This window comes from Anser anser, assembly GCF_964211835.1.
Source record: "Anser anser genome assembly, chromosome: 24".
Classification (NCBI taxonomy): domain Eukaryota; kingdom Metazoa; phylum Chordata; class Aves; order Anseriformes; family Anatidae; genus Anser; species Anser anser.
In genome coordinates, this window is record NC_139745.1 from 5,936,144 (window position 1) to 5,953,101 (window position 16,958).

At 42.8% G+C, this 16,958-nt stretch overlaps 1 protein-coding gene across 2 annotated transcripts; it reads left to right on the forward strand.

The window, feature by feature from the left end:
* Positions 1–431: 431 nt before the first annotated feature.
* Positions 432–15,197, forward strand: SFPQ (splicing factor proline and glutamine rich). Of its 2 annotated transcripts, XM_083809733.1 has the most exons (12): positions 432–1,183; positions 1,452–1,640; positions 1,737–2,038; positions 2,155–2,250; positions 3,425–3,621; positions 3,919–4,003; positions 4,267–4,384; positions 4,606–4,654; positions 4,734–4,855; positions 13,818–13,862; positions 14,133–14,207; positions 15,128–15,197. In XM_083809733.1, the coding sequence occupies exons 1-10, from the start codon at positions 527–529 to the stop codon at positions 13,836–13,838; spliced, it is 1,836 nt and encodes a 611-aa protein (XP_083665859.1). In that variant the 5' UTR covers positions 432–526; the 3' UTR covers positions 13,839–13,862; positions 14,133–14,207; positions 15,128–15,197. The 2 variants fall into 2 exon arrangements, with proteins under 2 accessions (XP_083665859.1, XP_083665858.1); XM_083809732.1 differs by lacking the exons at positions 13,818–13,862; positions 14,133–14,207; positions 15,128–15,197 and adding an exon at positions 7,488–8,817 and having other exon boundaries at positions 433–1,183.
* Positions 15,198–16,958: the final 1,761 nt, after the last annotated feature.

Below are 16,958 nucleotides of genomic sequence, written 5' to 3' on the forward strand. Positions count from 1 at the left end.
CTCAGCTAAAGCCTGCGGCTGCTGTGACACGAACACCTCAAGGCCCCGTTCCCCTGCTATGGGGCTGCTGCGACGAGGCCGGGACCCCCGGGGTTGCCCGGGCGCCGTAGCCCCGGCGGCTTCGCGCCCGACTGACTCCGTGGGCAGCCAATCAGGAGCCGCGCTTCCGCCCTAAGCTCGCCTCCCGCCGCTCAAACTGCCCAATCAGCACGCGGGAGGTTAACGGATCATCGTTTCCCTATGTCGGCGGTCAAATGAACCAATCGGCTGAGGGCAGGCGCTTTACCAATAAGATCAAAGAGTTAGGAGAAGAGGGGCACGCGATTGGCCACTCGGCCTATCGGTCTTCACCCCCGCGGCGGGCGATTGGCTATTGGGGGCTAGGGGGCGGCTTCCGGGGGCGGGGAAGGTATATTAGAGGCGGACAAAGGCGGCGGCGAGGCCGTTTAGCTCGCCGCCATTTTGCGCAGCGGGCTCCGAGGAGCAGCAGCCGGGTCGCCTCTCCTCCTCCTCCTCCACCACCACCATGTCGCGGGATCGGTTCCGTAGCCGTGGCGGCGGCGGTGGCGGCTTCCACCGGCGAGGCGGCGGCGGTGGCCGCGGCGGCCCCAACCACGATTTCCGCTCCCCGCCGCCCGGCATGGGGATGGGCCAGAACCGCGGGCCTATGGGGGGCGGCCCGCAGGGCCCGGGCGGCCCGCCGGGCGGCGGCCCGAAGCCCGAACCGCCGAAGCCGCCCGCGTCGACCTCGGCTCCGCCGCCTTCGTCCTCTTCGTCCGCCTCTACCACGGCGGGGCCCGCCGGCAGCCAACCCGGACCTGGGGCGCCTCCGCCGGCAGCTCTGCCCGCGGGGCAGCCGCCGCAGCAGCAGGCGCAGGGTTCCGCGCCCGCCTCAGCTCCCCCCGGCCCCGGGGGGCAGCCTCAGCCGCAGCCCAAGCCGAGCCCCAGCCCCACGCCGGCCGGAGGCCCTAAGAAAGGCCAAGGACAGTCGCCCGGCGGCGGGCCCAAGGGGCCGGGCGGACCCCAGCAGGGGCCGGGCGGGCCGCATAAAGGCGGGCCGGGCCACCGCGGCGGGCCGGGCGGAGAGCCGCGGGGCCGCGGGCAGCAGCACCAGGGACAGCAGAGCCTCTCGTCGCAGCAGGGCCCGGCCGGAGGCGGCGGAGGCGAAAAGCTTTCGGACGAGGTGAGTCATGGCGCCCTCCCCCCTCCCCGAGCCACAAGATGGCGGCGGCCGCCATGGGGGCCCCGCGCGCCGCGGCCGCCATTTTGAGGGGAGGAGCGCGGGGCCGGGGGGCGCAGCGGGGCCGGGGGACGCCGGGCCGCGGGGCGAGCCCGCGTGAGGGGATTCGGGGGAGCCACGGGGCCGTATCGGCCTGCCCCCCCACCCCGGTTGGGGAGCTGCGGGGCCGCGGTCACGCAGGGATGGCTCGAACCGCTTTGCTTCTTCGTAGGGTTTTAAAGCGAATCTCTCGCTTCTGAGGCGGCCCGGGGAGAAGACCTATACTCAGCGCTGCCGTTTGTTTGTGGGGAATTTGCCTGCTGATATAACGGATGAAGACTTTAAGAGGTTGTTTGCCAAGTATGGGGAGCCAGGAGAGGTTTTTATCAACAAAGGGAAAGGCTTTGGATTCATTAAACTGGTAGGCTTTCATACTGTACGTCCACCTCCTTAAAATTCTCCCGAAATAGTAATTTGTAACGTGATTTTCTAAAGCTGGGTCTTAAACTTCCCTCAGGAATCCAGAGCTCTTGCAGAAATCGCGAAGGCAGAATTGGATGATACCCCTATGAGGGGTCGACAGCTTCGTGTTCGGTTTGCCACACATGCTGCTGCTCTTTCAGTGCGTAATTTGTCACCTTATGTCTCCAACGAGTTACTCGAGGAAGCGTTTTCCCAGTTTGGTCCAGTGGAAAGAGCTGTTGTGATTGTAGATGATCGAGGTAGATCAACAGGAAAAGGCATTGTTGAGTTTGCATCAAAGCCAGCTGCTCGAAAAGCGTTTGAACGGTGTACTGAAGGAGTGTTTTTGTTGACAACGTAAGTGTTTTGCTCCCTAGGATTTTTAGTTTTAAGCTGCATAGAGTTGTCAGTTGCTTCTAGCTTTTCGGAGCGGAGATTGCTGTGGAAATGTAAAATGTGTATTTTGTGTTCAGCACTCCTAGGCCGGTTATTGTGGAACCACTGGAACAACTGGATGATGAAGATGGTCTTCCAGAAAAGCTTGCTCAGAAGAATCCAATGTATCAAAAGTAGGCACTATCTTTTGTTATAAACAGTATATAAATAACATAGTGTGATCCCAGACTCAGAAAGAGTTAGCAGTTTTTCAGATCTGGCTTTGAATGTTCCAAAGAAACAGTGCATAAATATCAGCCTTTTAACATATTTTTTGGTAAGTGTACCTGCACAGCTCTTAAATTAGACTTCAGTTGTTTGCTCATACTGTTGTTGAAAGTTATCTTAAGGCACATAGCATGTTGATATGAAAGGGAACAGTAAATTGTTTATTACTTAAAGAAAACTAAAATTCTAATTTGTTTCCTAACTAATAAAGTTCCCAATGGAGAGCCTTATGAGCCTTATGAGGCTGACTGCTGCACATGAAAAATGCAGTGGTAGATGAGTTTCCTCTAGTAATGTTAGCTTAAGACTTCTGTAGTAAGTCTATTAGAGAAATGTTTTTCAGGTTGCCAAAGGGAGTGGAGAGGGAAGATCTTGTGGGTCTTGAAACAAGTGTGTTCAAAATGGCTTGTTAAGATCAAAAGCTATAAACAGCTTAGCAACAATGTCTTTGAAAACAATGCAGATCAGTGTTTTTCCTGAAATCTTAAAGTACTTTAAATTGATAATGCATGAAAAGTTCTTAAATTTCTCTAGTTTTGTTGCATTAATTACTGAATTTTTAACTCTAGTTACTTTATATGACAGAATGAGATGTCAGGTGTTTTGAGGACTAGTTAAGTTAAAATAAATATTACAGTTCTTCTTTAACCAGTAAGTTGGTACTGAAAACTTCATCTTTCCATATCCAGGTGTTCTGAACAGCTATTTAGGCAAAGGTCTTGTCTTTGAAGATTTTGCAGCTGGCAGTTACCAGCAGTGTTTTGAGGAGGGAGTTAAGAACAGGATAAACAAGCAGTAGAACTGGAAGCAGAGATTTGCTTGGATGTGATATAGTGCAGGAGTCTCCTCGTTTGCGTTTGGTAGTCTGTGGACTAAATGCTGTTCTTTAAATCCATAAGACCCTGTACTGTTTTCATCATTCTGTCAAAACAAGCTTTATATTACATCAGTGAGGTCGTATTTTGATGTTTTGGTTTTTTTTTGGTGTTCCCTAGTACTTTGGCTGTTCTGCCTGTGGTCTTTTATTGACCTTCAGTTTCCAGGCTTATGCAGCCTGACTGAGTATCTTCCTTTCTCCAGGGAAAGAGAGACTCCTCCCCGTTTTGCTCAGCCTGGCAGTTTTGAATTTGAATATTCCCAGAGGTGGAAATCTTTAGATGAAATGGAAAAACAGCAGAGAGAACAAGTGGCAAAAAACATGAAAGATGCCAAGGACAAACTTGAAAGTGAGATGGAAGATGCTTATCATGAGCATCAGGCAAACCTCTTGCGTCAAGGTAATTGGCTCTGAGTTCTGTCTCTAAATGCTTTTTGCTCTGAATGCCAGCTTAAATGTATGACTGACTGTTTAATGGTTTTTTGAATGAATTCATGCTTCCTGTTGTGAACCTGAGGTTGATAGTTTCAGTCTTAGAAAAGAGAATTGTGGTTTCTCAGTTTTAAATTAAATGAAGTATACCTAAAAATAGGGTTATAAATATTGTCTGCTGTCGTATAAATGAGGTTGATCTAATTGAAATCTGAATTCAAGTCTGAGTTTGTGGAACAGCTGCTGACAAGCTTGGTTTCTGCAGATCTTATGAGGCGTCAGGAGGAACTGAGACGTATGGAAGAACTCCATAATCAAGAAATGCAGAAACGCAAGGAAATCCAGCTGAGGTTGGTCTGGCTTTTACAGGATTTTTCAGTTGTACATCTGCTTCTTTTAAACTAAATGTGAAAACTTTTATTTTGTCAAGAACCTCCATTGCGACTTCAGTTTGCATATGAGAAATTGAACTGCAGTGTAAGTTTTTTTTCCTCAAGTATTTAAGCATCATATGGTATCTCTTCTGCTGAAGTGTTAAATTGCTCATACGTGTGATGTTGAGATGTTGAAAGCGTTGCTCCTGTAGTTTAATGGTCTGCTTTGGGATGATCAGGCAGGAGGAGGAGCGTCGCAGGCGAGAAGAAGAGATGATGATACGTCAGCGAGAGATGGAAGAACAGATGAGAAGACAGAGGGAAGAGAATTATAGTAGAATGGGTTACATGGATCCAGTAAGTGAAAACATGGTATTTTCTGGATATGTTACTGTGCTTGGGGATTTCTGGAATTCTTTGGATGTTTTTGAGACTGATGCATTTTGCTTCCTTTAGGTTAGATGATGTGATGTCTTAGCGTAAGTGAAATGATAGTTGTGGGCCGTATGTGTGCTTTATCTCCTGAAAGGTACAGATTTCAGTAAGATTCTGTGCTAAAAGTTGTTTCTTCTACGCAGAGGGAGAGAGACATGAGAATGGGTGGTGCCACCACAATGAACATGGGAGGTAAAGAATTTTTAAATAATTGCTTCATGTGGTTACCTTAGAAAGTGCCAGAATATGATTATATGTTTCTCTCTCTTAGATCCTTATGCTTCTGCAGCCCAGAAATTTCCACCTCTCGGAGGTGGCGGCGGCATAGGTTATGAAGCTAATCCAGGAGTTGGCCAAGCAGCCATGAGTGGTTCTATGATGGGAAGTGACATGGTAATGTATCCTGTGGTGGCTTTAGTTTAGCACAAGGGAAATGTTGCAGTTGGGAATTGAGTTCTGTGCTCGGATGGTTGTGCAAATATCACTGTTAACTGCTGACTTTCTTGTCAGGTGTTTAACATGGAAGACTAGTTTGGCAGTATGTAGTACTAGTTTAGTTAACCATTATGGTAGCTTACACAGTTGGAAGTTGTTCGTAAGTGAATTCAAATGTGCTGTTAAGCATATTTGCAATTAACTCTGACTTTATTGGACTTCAGAAATTCTGCATCATAGTTAGGCTTGGAAGGATTCTTACAAGTGCTAGATAACCTGACAATTTTCAGAGTTAAAATAACATACTAGCTGTTCAGTAATTTGACATTGTGTATGGACAAGTGAGATCTTTGTTCTCCTTTCCAAAGTTTAATGCTGTGTTTCTTTTGGCCCTTCCAAGCCTAGTTAGAATTGATGCATGTTGGTATGGATATGCTGTTAATTCAAAAATCTGTGCTCATGTTTCTTTAAGCAGCAGATTAACTTAAGTAATGGTGAACAGCATATCACTTACTCTGTATGCTGAAGTGTGCCACAGAAAAGCAGAAATGCTGTGGTTTTTTTTTAGGTTTTAGACATGTTCCAGTGATCCTTGGCTGTAGCCATTTTTGTGGTTCCTGGCTCACACAGGAACGATAGCCTGTTCTTGTTGTTTCCTTTGTTGGGTGTGACTATAGGTAGAGTTTATTAAAGCTCCTGCATATCTCATGTTCTGAGGTATGTTTCCAAATGACTATTTTTGGCACACTATACGTGTGAATGGGCTTTGAGCCTGCTTGGTGTTATCACACTGAAGCAATACCGATATAGATTAAAGAAATGCTTAATGAGTATAATGGAAATCTATGTTGGTTTAGGCGGTGATGCTAGCGTGCTTTCACCCTCCTCGTAAAGGGTGTACTGTGTTGCACAAGCTGAAGTAAATGATTTTTTTGGGTGGGCTTAGGCCTCTGGCTTATCTTGGTGAGCTTCCATAGTAGCTTGTCAAATATCTTCTGTTTTTATGGGAACCGTATCTTTGGAATCATAACTTTGCAGAGCCTCATCGATTCAGTAGACAGTGCTGGTGGCCTTAATGTATCTATAATCTACTGATGTATTTAGGCAGTTCCGAAGTTCACAATGAGTAGTTAGGCAGTCTGTGGTAAATGCTGTGCATATTTTTCTCCTCCTGAAATTCCTGGTACAGGTGCATGCTGAATTTGGGGAATACTTGAAAACATGATACGGTCAAAATGTGTGACAGTAAGATGGTTTAACTGCCTTGAGTTTCTTAGGATGGGGATCTCTGCCACACAGTGCTGTCACAGTTACTGGGCTGCTATCTTTATAAACAGAATTGGAGGTAGGCATAAGCTGCCGTGATTTAGGCAGAAAGACCCCAGGTAGTATTTCTGAAATACCTTTCTTGGAAGGATTGAAACAAACTTTCAGAAGTCAAGAACTTGAAGTAAAAGTTTTTGGTTGCAGGTACCTTTTGTAACAAGCAACCTACCATTGTTCTGTTACTCGGTAGTGGAAAACTTGCTTGAAATGAAGTTTAAGGCTACCTTTGACTTTATAATTTGTCAGTTCTGTAGATTGAATGCTGATCACACCTACTGATATACAGTATCTGAATGAAGTACATGCAACTTACAGCTACTGGCAAAAATACCTGAAGCCTCTGCTTTATTGCAGGGCAATTTAGCTTTTACATCTTGGTGTGAAGGCTTTCAACACTGGAGTTGTGAATTTTCCAAGAGTGAATGTGGTGAAGGTGGGGTGGGGGGGGTACACTGACTGGATGCACAGAACCCTTTGTGCATAAGCTCTAACCTGAAACACTGAATAAATTGTAGCTCTCTGAACACATTTTGCATATACAGCAGCAGTTCCGGAGTACGTGGGATTTAATAAAAGCAAGTCTCTTGATGGAGCAGTTGCGTTGGTTAGGTAAATCACTGGTCATGAGCTTTTTCACATTTTTTTCTTCTTGTAATCCAGTAGTGCTCACTATCAGTTTTGATCACTGCCTAAGGCCTCTGCAGCTTAGTCAGCAGACCGTAGTCTTAACCCCATCTTGAAAAGCACATGGTCTCTATTGCAGCACATGCCATTAACTGGTGAGTAGGCATTCTGTTTACAAATGACATTTTATGAATGTCAGCTTGTACTTCAGTGAACTGAAGATACTCTCTCTGGCTAGGCTTATTGGAAATGACAGTGGTGTAATCTAAGCTTTTACTGCACTAAAGGTGAGAAGTTTGCAAGCTATTTGCATTAACTTGGTTGAAAATTGCTAGAGCTCATTTGGAAAAGTTGTTAATTCACATCTGCACTAATGCTTACATTTCTAGCACTACAGGGAGGATCTGTTCTTTGTAACAGATGTATGAGAATGCATCAAGTGGGAACATACCTCAAGGCATGTATTACAATAAACTAATTTTTAAATTACCCTTTTTTCCTTTCTATGTTCCCGGTACCTGTGGATCGGCTCAATGGTGATTGTATCGACGAACCTTGACTACGGAACCTTCTAAAAATATATACTTAACACACATGGACATCAACTACATATAATGAACTGTTAATTCTGTTCCAATAGCGTCCTGAACGCTTTGGGCAGGGAGGTGCGGGGCCTGTGGGTGGCCAGGGTCCTAGAGGAATGGGGCCTGGAACGCCAACAGGATATGGTAGAGGGAGAGAAGAATATGAAGGCCCAAACAAAAAGCCCCGATTTTAGATGTGACCTGTAGTTTCATTCCAGTTTGTTTTGTCTGTCTTGTTTAGACACCAACTTTTTAATTCTTGCATTTTAGTAAGAAAGCTACGTTTTTATGGATGTTAGAAACTTACTGACCTAATATTTGTAAGTGGTCTGTTTGGGCGAGTACAATTTAATTATGTAATGCAGTGTTTCAAAGCAAATTTAGCTGTTTTTTTGATGTATAACGTCCCTAACTTGATGGCAGTGTACCTTGTGCCACTGAATTCCCAAAGTGTACCAACTTTTTTTTACTGTGCTTCAAATAAATAGAAAACTAAATGTAGTAACTTTTCTTGCCATTCATGGTTAAATTAAGAGGCTAAATACCACACCTTCAGCAGTAACCCAAGAGTCTTGCCACAGAGGTCAAACTAGACCAGGGTGTGGAACTGTAGTGAAGAGTTGAGATCTCTTCCCATAATGCCTCTAGCTTAAGACTGGGTCAAACAGTAGCTTAACTTTCCAGTAGGTGCAGATTTTTTAAACATTAATTGTGCTGCAATAAGGAAGCAAATGGAAATCTTGCAGGTGCTGTAAGATAATGGTCATGAAAGCTACACTGCAAGTAATGCAGTATGTAACGAATTTCATATTTTAGCTATGGATAATGGGTGGTGGGATGATAGCACTTACCACCTTGGCAGTTACTGCTTGGAATTTTTTTAAGTCTTTAAGCGGAAGACTTAGCAATGGTTATTTTAAAATAAATCCGTAGAAAGACTTGTATTGACTGACTTCCTATCTTATGGATTATTATTGAGATATTTATATGCTCTTAAGGTGTTTTAGATTCCAGGATCTGGCCTTGCTCCGTATTGTATATCTACCTGAAATTGCTTGGCAAAAAGACCAGAAGTGCTACTTGAGTGATGAGGGGAGAACCTGCTAATGCATACTTGTAACTTGCTTGTGTCCTCATGCTAATTGAGTGGACTAATTTGCATAGTTCAGAATTCAATTGTATTATGGGGCCTACAGGAACTAGTCTTAAGTCTTGTAGCTGGTGGGTAAATCCTAAATGCCTGTATGTAAAATACAGAGAAACGAGCATTCTTGCACGATGGTTATTGCTATTATTGATGTGTGGAGGTAATGCATCAAAAGCAGTATCTAAATCTGGAGCTAACAGTTAATACTGCACAGTACAAATAAACTCCCTTCAAGGCTGTTTTGTAGGTCTGATGAATTCATTAGCTTGCTGTTAACTTCGTTAAGCCCCAGAAGAATTTCAAAGCATTCTGGACTCATAAGGTAGTTGCTTTGCTTATTATGACATTGTACCAGATGAGCTGGGAACGTGACTTCCCAGCATAAAATGCCTTGGTGTTAATGCAGGATACATCAACCTGCTTGGCACAAAGTAGGTAAACTTAGTTTGGCTGTACCTTCATGCCACTCCCCAACTACTGAGCATTCTGTGAGTAGCTTTAACCTTACAAAGATCTTTCCACTCCTTGTGCGAAGCATTGGCTAATTCTAAATTCTATGCTAAATTTTCTCTGTGGTTAAAAGTTGTCAGATTGCAGTATCTTAGAGTGCGGATGATCGCTTTTGAAGTACTCACTGTAAGTGCTGTTACTCCTCAAATGAAAAAGTAGCAGGCTGTGAAATGCTGATAACAGGTAACACTGACTTTGGAATATTCAGTGCACTAAATAGTGACTCAGCTGGTTTGGTGAATGCTTCTTATTTTCCCAGAAAAGTGTGGATGTTGATAACATGCTAAGACAATGAATTGCTATTCAGGAAATCCCGAATTGGCAGTTCCTAAACTGCAGACCAGGTATTTGGGAGTACTGGTATTGGATACTTAGCCTAAAAATCAGCAGTCCCACTGCAATTTGCTTTAAGTAGTCCTAAATAATGCATATGTTTTCTGCAGGGTGTTCATGGGACACCCACAAAAAGTGAAGGTGTCTGAGGTGGGGAATTCTGAACGTAAACATTAAATTAATTTTTTCAGTTTATTTTTCAGATTACATGTCATTCTTTATTAAAGAGATGCTGGTGCATATCCTAAAGAATGTTCTCTTGTAGCTCTGTAACTTTGAAGAGTGAAGGATGCTGATGTCCTTGTACCTTTCAGAGGTTCTCTCTTGGTACCCCTGTTTTGTATGTAAGCTACTGTTGCTAGGTACTAAAAATCGATGAGTTGCAAAACCATGACCAGTAAATCTATAGAAGAATCGGCAGTTTTCAAAACATCTGAAAGTTTGGTTAAATGAAGCTTTGTTGTAGCTGCATAAGCAGAATTTCTAAAACTCTAAAGTTCTGCTTTGAGTTGCATGTATTCAACAGGCAGACAATTAAATAGCCAACTCGATTTCAAGACCTTTTAAAGGTGGTGTCTTAAAAGCTGGCAAACATGTCAATTTTAAAATCTGATAAAGTTACTAAATGTGGGAGGTGAGACGGTTATGTTCCTTTGATCTGTTCCTATGAGGTTTTGGACTTTTTTTTCATAAAATCAGATTGATGTAATTGAATCTTTAAAACAATTCAGAAAAGTGCTTGGTTGGTCAGACCTGTTTTTGGATGGTCTGGCGCACAACACCTTTTTGTACTGGACTTGGAGGACATTGGCTGTTGCAATTTAGCTTGCTTTAACAAAATTGAGCCCATTTTGACACTTAGATATCTAAAAACTGCAGCATGTAGAAACTGGTATCGTTATTCATATCTTCACGCTTCCTCAGAAATGAATACAGAATAATCTTATCTTCTGGTGTAGACACATTACACTAATCATTTATACAGCTGACGAGAAACTGAATCTGCTTTTGAGATTTTGTGGTATTTTTGTGGTAGAAAAATTCTTGGCTTCTCCTTGGCAACCATTTACTGTGGCAGCAAGTTTTTGCTGGAGTTTTTGAGACTGCAATTTACACTTAAAACTAGTGGCCTGCTACATAACTGCACTTAGCCAGCATTTCTGCAGTTCATAACTGTGAGGAACGTAGTACCACAAATGGCAATGGACATTAGGACCCGGATGTAGTATTCCTGCTTGCTCCAAGATTCTCATTGCCGACTGCGTACAGGTAGGTAACAAGCAATATAATATAACTTGGTGACTTTCTATGTAATCTTATACTGTGGGTATTCTGACATCACACTTCTGACTGTGGAATTACAGTGCAGCACTCTTCATGCCTGTATGCTAAACTTGCATCAAAGCTGCGTGGTTTTCGGTGTTAAGCTTTGTCTTGTTCAGAGTCAATAAGCAACTTACTGTGATTCTTAGATAAGTATTTTCAGACCCGATTCCTTTGTACATATGACTCGGCTTGTGTGAATTTTTCTGAGTTACGATGTAACGAAGATGTTCTTAGACAAGCTCTGTGGGGAAGAGGGAATGTGACCTTACACTCAGTTAACTAGTCAACTAGGTGCTATCAGTGCCTAGAAAAGCATCGTTTAAACTTTCTGTAGTGACAAAGCGGCCCATCTGCAGTGCATCCCTTTGTAGAGTCTTGGCTCGGTAGGAAATGTGTTAGTAATCACTGCTCTAGCCCTCTGTGAACTGATAGTCAAAGCTCACTAATACGGCCAGCTTTAAGACTGATTGGGAATATTTCTCAGGACATACAAATGAGTGCTTGAACGAATATCCCTATAAAAAGTTTGGTAGAGCTTATTGGAAATTTCAGTTGTCTTTAATTAATCCTTGATTGACAAGCATACCATATTTCTCTGCCTTTAATTTCTAGTGGTGAGATTCTGTATTTCTGCCTCTTAGTCATCTTGGTAGTGTAATGCGCAATTTCATTTTTCATCAGTCTCGAGGATGTAATTCTAAACTCTTCATTGCTAAAAATGCTGAATGTAGTGTTTCAGGATAAACATGCTTATGTTTCCAGACATCCAGACGTGCTGATCTGCAGCTCTTTTGCATTAGTTCTTGAACCTGAATTTCAAGGTCCCTCGTTTCAGCACATGATCCAGCCTCTTGTCTGATCAGTTTATTTCAGAGGTGTTGTAATGTGTTTTTCCCCCTTGTTCTGCAAAGGTCTGCCTTGCAATACTCGTTCCTGGTATTTTGGACCATTCTGTGTTACCTTCCAGAAAAGACTCTTGCTGGTGAACAGGTCTGCTGGACAGCCTTGCCCTCTGCTGTAGTTAGCTTTTCAATGTTCCATTGGAAGCAGCTGCACCTTAAAGTTAAGATCATAATATCAGGTCTTTGGTTACACCACAGTGAGTGTAGCTGAACTCCAGCTAGTCAAGCAGTGACACCATTTGTCACATTCAGTTCGGCTTTTTGGTGATGGCTTACTCTTAATCTGTGACTAGAATCCAGTAGCAAAACTAATGACAGTACGCATACTGTCATGTAGCAGACCTGAACTGCTAATCCTTAAACCAGTGCTCAGATCTAACTAGTATTTCCAGTGTCCTCTGGATACTTGACCTGTAGGAATGTCGTGGAGGGGTTATTGGCACATCTGCTTTGTTCTACATACTTAAACTAGTAGGATTTTGACACTCTTGGAGCAAGCAATCTGTGACTGAACCATGGGTCTCATACTAGCTCTGACTGTCTGCAGTAATGAAACTTGGTGTGGTAGATAACTTAAAAGCCAGCCTGTAACAAGTGGGTACCAAGAAATGACATTAAAGTGCTTGCATTGTGTTTCATCTTGAATTTATACCTGTGTGTGAAATACACTTTTTCTCAAAAAAGCTTATGTAAAGCTTATCTGAAGCTCAGAAGTGTGGTGTCAGAATACATATGCGTACCTGTTAGGCCCTCAGATCCAGAATCTGGTGCTGTCAGGAGAGAGCACAGCATAGTGTGTATGGGGGCTTTACTGTAACATTAAGCATACAAAGTGTTGATTTGCTTGCAGTTTTCCCCATAGCTAAACACTGAGGCCTGTGAGTAGTTTTAGGACTTCAGCAGTAATGGGGTTGCATGTCTCTGTTAATCATTGCCAGCTGCAGTGACATGATCAGGAAGGCCAGTGTTTTGTTCCATTCTCTTAAATAAGGCTAAGCATGTTGGAAAGGATGCATAAAAAGTTATGCTGTTCTGGGTAAATACTTGGCTTCTTCCACTACTAGCAAGTTTGGAATCTGCTAATTAGCTTCAGATTTCTCTCTCCATGCCAGTTAGTGGGGCTCTTAAATAGCTGCTTACTGGAAAAGGAAAAAATAAAAAGGGAGGATTGGCCTTCTCCCACTTCTGTCATTGCTGCTAGATAATGATTGACATGTTAGGACTTGGCTGTGCAATCCCGCAGTGGTCTGTGAATACCCCATCTCTATAAATGTTGCTTTTGAACACCAGTACTGAAGAGCTAACTGGGGAGGGTTGGGAGGAGTGTGCCTATAAGTGAATCTGGAGTGTTAAAAGGATGCACAAAGATATAGTATCCCTTATGCATGGTGTTTGTTGCTATGGCATAGAAAACAAAATGTGCATACTATACTTCTGCTCCTGAGGGCCATGATAAAACCCAGGTGGTGGGTTTGAGACTAAACTTGAACTTGTCCCTACCTGGTCAAATCACATTGTGGCCGTAGTGTGATTTGCCTCCCAACTAGAGGTGTGCACAGAATGTTGTACTACTACATTCCCTAGTTGCTAACTATTGCAGTTTGCCCTCAACTTAGCTATAGTAAAAGGGTGGGTCTTTAGAAGGGAAGAATCTCTTGCTTAGAATAAAAGCAGTCGACTGACAATGCTAATCAATAGTGTCTTCCTTTGGCTTTTGAAGCACTTCTAGGACTATTGAACTGAGGGCTGCTAGGAATTAGGGACATTGCACTCCTTCACGAAGCAGAAGGAAGAGAGGGCATTGCACAGGAAACAAACTAGGTTAAAATAGTTGAAGTAGCTTGATAAAATTAATGCCTTCACATAAGGGATAGTATACCTCTGGCTGCAATCAAACTTCATTGTACTCAGACTGGTGATTTACGGTTTGTGCTCAGACAAGGTGCAGTTCTTCAGGCAACTACATGCATATTCTTTCACCTCTTTACAAATGTTTAGGCTAGTCTGTTTCTGCCCCTTATTCTTCCACTTAATATTTTGGAATAATTTGTAAATTCCCCCTCATAACTAATCAGTCCACATATCTTAAAACTTTGCTTTTAAGTTAGTTTTGAAATGGTCATAACTTGCTGTGTATTATAATAATAACTTCAATTGTTATCCTTTAGGTGAAGATGCAAGCTGAGTGAAACTGGAGTGCTCATCCATTGGAAGTAAGCATAACTTTGTCTTGTTCTGTATGGGTGAAATAATAAAGGCCTTTGGACACTTGATGTTCAGTCACGAAGTAACTTTGAATTAGTGAATATGTGAAATGTATAAGGTAGAACTTAGTACCCTGCTCTCGAGGTGTGGGGTTTAGTACCTGGACTCCATTTGGGCTTGATATCTTGAGAGCAGTGGTTAAAAACACCTTTCTAGATGTGGGTTTGTACAAAATATTTAAAAATCATTGTAAATAAAACTTGTGAATATTTTTCTAGTTCAGGAGCCGAGCATGAGCACATCCAGCACGATGTCCAGTGATATGTGAATGGACCAAGAAAACAAGTGAACAAGTAAGTAGATGCTGTCCTTAGGTTACCGATCTGTTAGAGCAGTGCATCACTCTGTGATGTCAGGTAGTTCCTGCCTGGAATTTACCTCTTATTAATCTCAATTTTATATAAAAATTATGAATCTTTCTTTTGTAGAGCCAAGATCTAACCATTGTTTGAGGCTTTTGAGCCCTGCAGCATCAAATAAACTGTCATCTGAACACTGTAGGTGGTTAAACAAGAAATAAGCATTTTTAAGTTAAGGCTCAAATGGAAGGAGTGTGAATACGATGGAGTGATAGGTCAACAAGGAAACAGAGGAATAAAGCAGCTACTTATATGTTAATCTAGCTAAAAGTTGTTATAAGTGCTACTTATCTGAAATAGTTAATGAACATTGAACTTTCAAAATTACCTGCAAGATAGGTTAGTGCATACAAGAACGCAAGCCAACAGCTGTTTAGGGAAATAAACTAACTTGCAGAGCTGGAATTAATGAAATTTTCCCTCTAATTTGTTACTTAAACTACAAAGGGGAGCTTCAGATATTTTAAATCTTGTGTGAGGAGCAACATGCAAAAGTACCTTAACACATGAGTGAGGGGTAAGTAATGCTTAGCTATGCCACAGCTGAACCTGTAAGATGTGAAACCAGCGAGATTCAATTGGTGAACTCCTATTGAATCCTGTGCAACTTGTCACTGCTGCCCTTGTTTTTGGGGTAGTAAAACAAAGCCACTTGATCTTTAGAGGTAGATGAAAACATGAATGCTATTCATTTTATCTTGAGTCTGATGTAAGAACTTATGATCCTAGAGAGTATTTATTTGGTAGGTGCATGACCTTTTCTGTGTGGTGCACTGATTCCCTTTCCATGTCATTGTGTGTGATTTCTGGTGGAATTTTAAAGTTCTTGCTAACTCTGTGTTTTTCACTTGCAGAAGAAGTCCAAATGCAGTGAAGAGGAGCCAGGAACATACTGATTTTTACAAATAAAATATTTAAATTTTCTTAATGACTTCTGTTTTATTCTGGCGCGTATTCAGTAAGTTGTTGAGCATAATGCAGTATGGATGCATTTGAGAAACACTGCCACAAATGAGGCTGTAGAAGGTGATGCAGAATGTGCTTGGAGCGGTGGAGTAAGGATGGATTTGGGTCACTGGATCCAGTTCTACACTGAGAAGCATAGGAAACAACCACACTTATAACAAATATATAATACAATATTTTTTTTTCTGCTGGGAATATGTTGTGGACTTATTCTTGTAGCTGGACTGTTTCAGTTTGGGGTCAGATGTATTCCTGACCAGTGTGTAGCCATGTGTGCTTTTGCTAAAATGACTGACTTAGGTTTTTTTTTATAAACTACTCTTACCCCTAGGAGGTTTTGGAAGTTTCACCCACTCCATCCCACATCTCCAGAGTTCTGTGTACTGCTCTATATATTAGGTTTCTGAATGTTTACACATGCTTGATTGGTTTGTAATAGTTTACTCAGTGATGACTGTAGTAATTAAGCCTGAGCTGCCAGTGTTGGAATTCCTTGAAAGCCAGAGAAGTGCTGTTTTTAGCACTTGAAGCACAGATTCAAATTGCTTTACTGCTTGAAGACAGCTGTAAAGCCACTCTGTGCACATGCATAATTCCTGCTGTCATTTATTAAATATAATCCATTGTTTAAATATCAAGTAGTTTTTGCTAATGTGTTTAAAATAGGCCAACAGTAGGCTCTGTTAATACAGTTGCATTATAACAAAGTTACCCCCTACAGCAGACGAAGTCACAAACATTTGGCTAGGAACTGTTGTGAGATTACCATGATCAAAATTAATTGTACTGAATGCGGCAAGGCTGTGTGCAGCACTTGAGCTGTGTCTGGGTGTTCACTGAGGGGAAGTATTAGTGTCTGGCTGGGAACAAGTTCACCTGTGCTTCAAATGCCAGTCAGGAATGTATTCTGGTTTGTCTTAAATACAGTTTGCTTGCATCCAACTGAGGAGCTTTCATTACTTAATAGTGTTGGTTGCTACTGCATCATTTCTGACTCAGAATATTGTTTTGTAGCAGTGTGTGTAGATGAGTAGCCCTGGTGCCCACCTCTACTCATCAGGCATTCAGAGTTGGTTAGACGAGCAGCTGCTGGACTGCCAGCCCTGTGGCTCCACGCCAGTCATGAGTGTGTCTCAAGGCATGGTTATAGAGGGAAAGAAATCGAGCTGCAGGCATCTGCAAGCTGCTGTGAGTGGGTGAGCAGCAGCAGGGGGTGCCTTGGTATTTCACTGTGCCTGAGTTTTACAGCACAGGAGGTGGATGCTGTGTTAAAAGCTTTTATCTGCTGTTTTTCCCTTTTTCATGCAATCAGGTACAGGATAGTCTGAGAGAATTCATTCATTGATTTGACATCTTCATGCTATTGTCCAGATTTTGAAGAGGCTTCTTAGAGAAGAGGTTCTGTGGTTCCTCGATAGCTGTGCTGCAGCTGCTGGCAGGTGCGATGGAAAAGGTGCTGCATTACATGCTGTTAACAAGCTGACAGGTTCAATCTTAATTAGGTTCTGCTGCAGGATTCGTTAAGTACTGCACACAGTTTAAAAACTAAGTTATTCACCTGTTAATTCAGACCTTAGCTTTGACTGAGGAGGAGCCTTGAGGGAAGGAATTGAAGAGCTGTGTGGTCAGTTACCTGTAGAAATGACGCACTGTGGCGTGTGCAGTGCTGAAGCTGCCGCAGAGGCTGAGCAGCCCTCTGACCTCGTGCTGGGAAGGATC

Excerpts from the sequence above, each read along its gene's own strand:
- SFPQ (XM_083809732.1), top strand. The coding sequence starts at position 527 with ATGTCGCGGGATCGGTTCCGTAGCCGTGGCGGCGGCGGTGGCGGCTTC. Across the intron at positions 1,641-1,736 it reads GCTTTGGATTCATTAAACTG|GAATCCAGAGCTCTTGCAGA; the intron begins GTAGGCTTTCAT and ends AACTTCCCTCAG. Across the intron at positions 4,385-4,605 it reads GAATGGGTTACATGGATCCA|AGGGAGAGAGACATGAGAAT; the intron begins GTAAGTGAAAAC and ends TCTTCTACGCAG.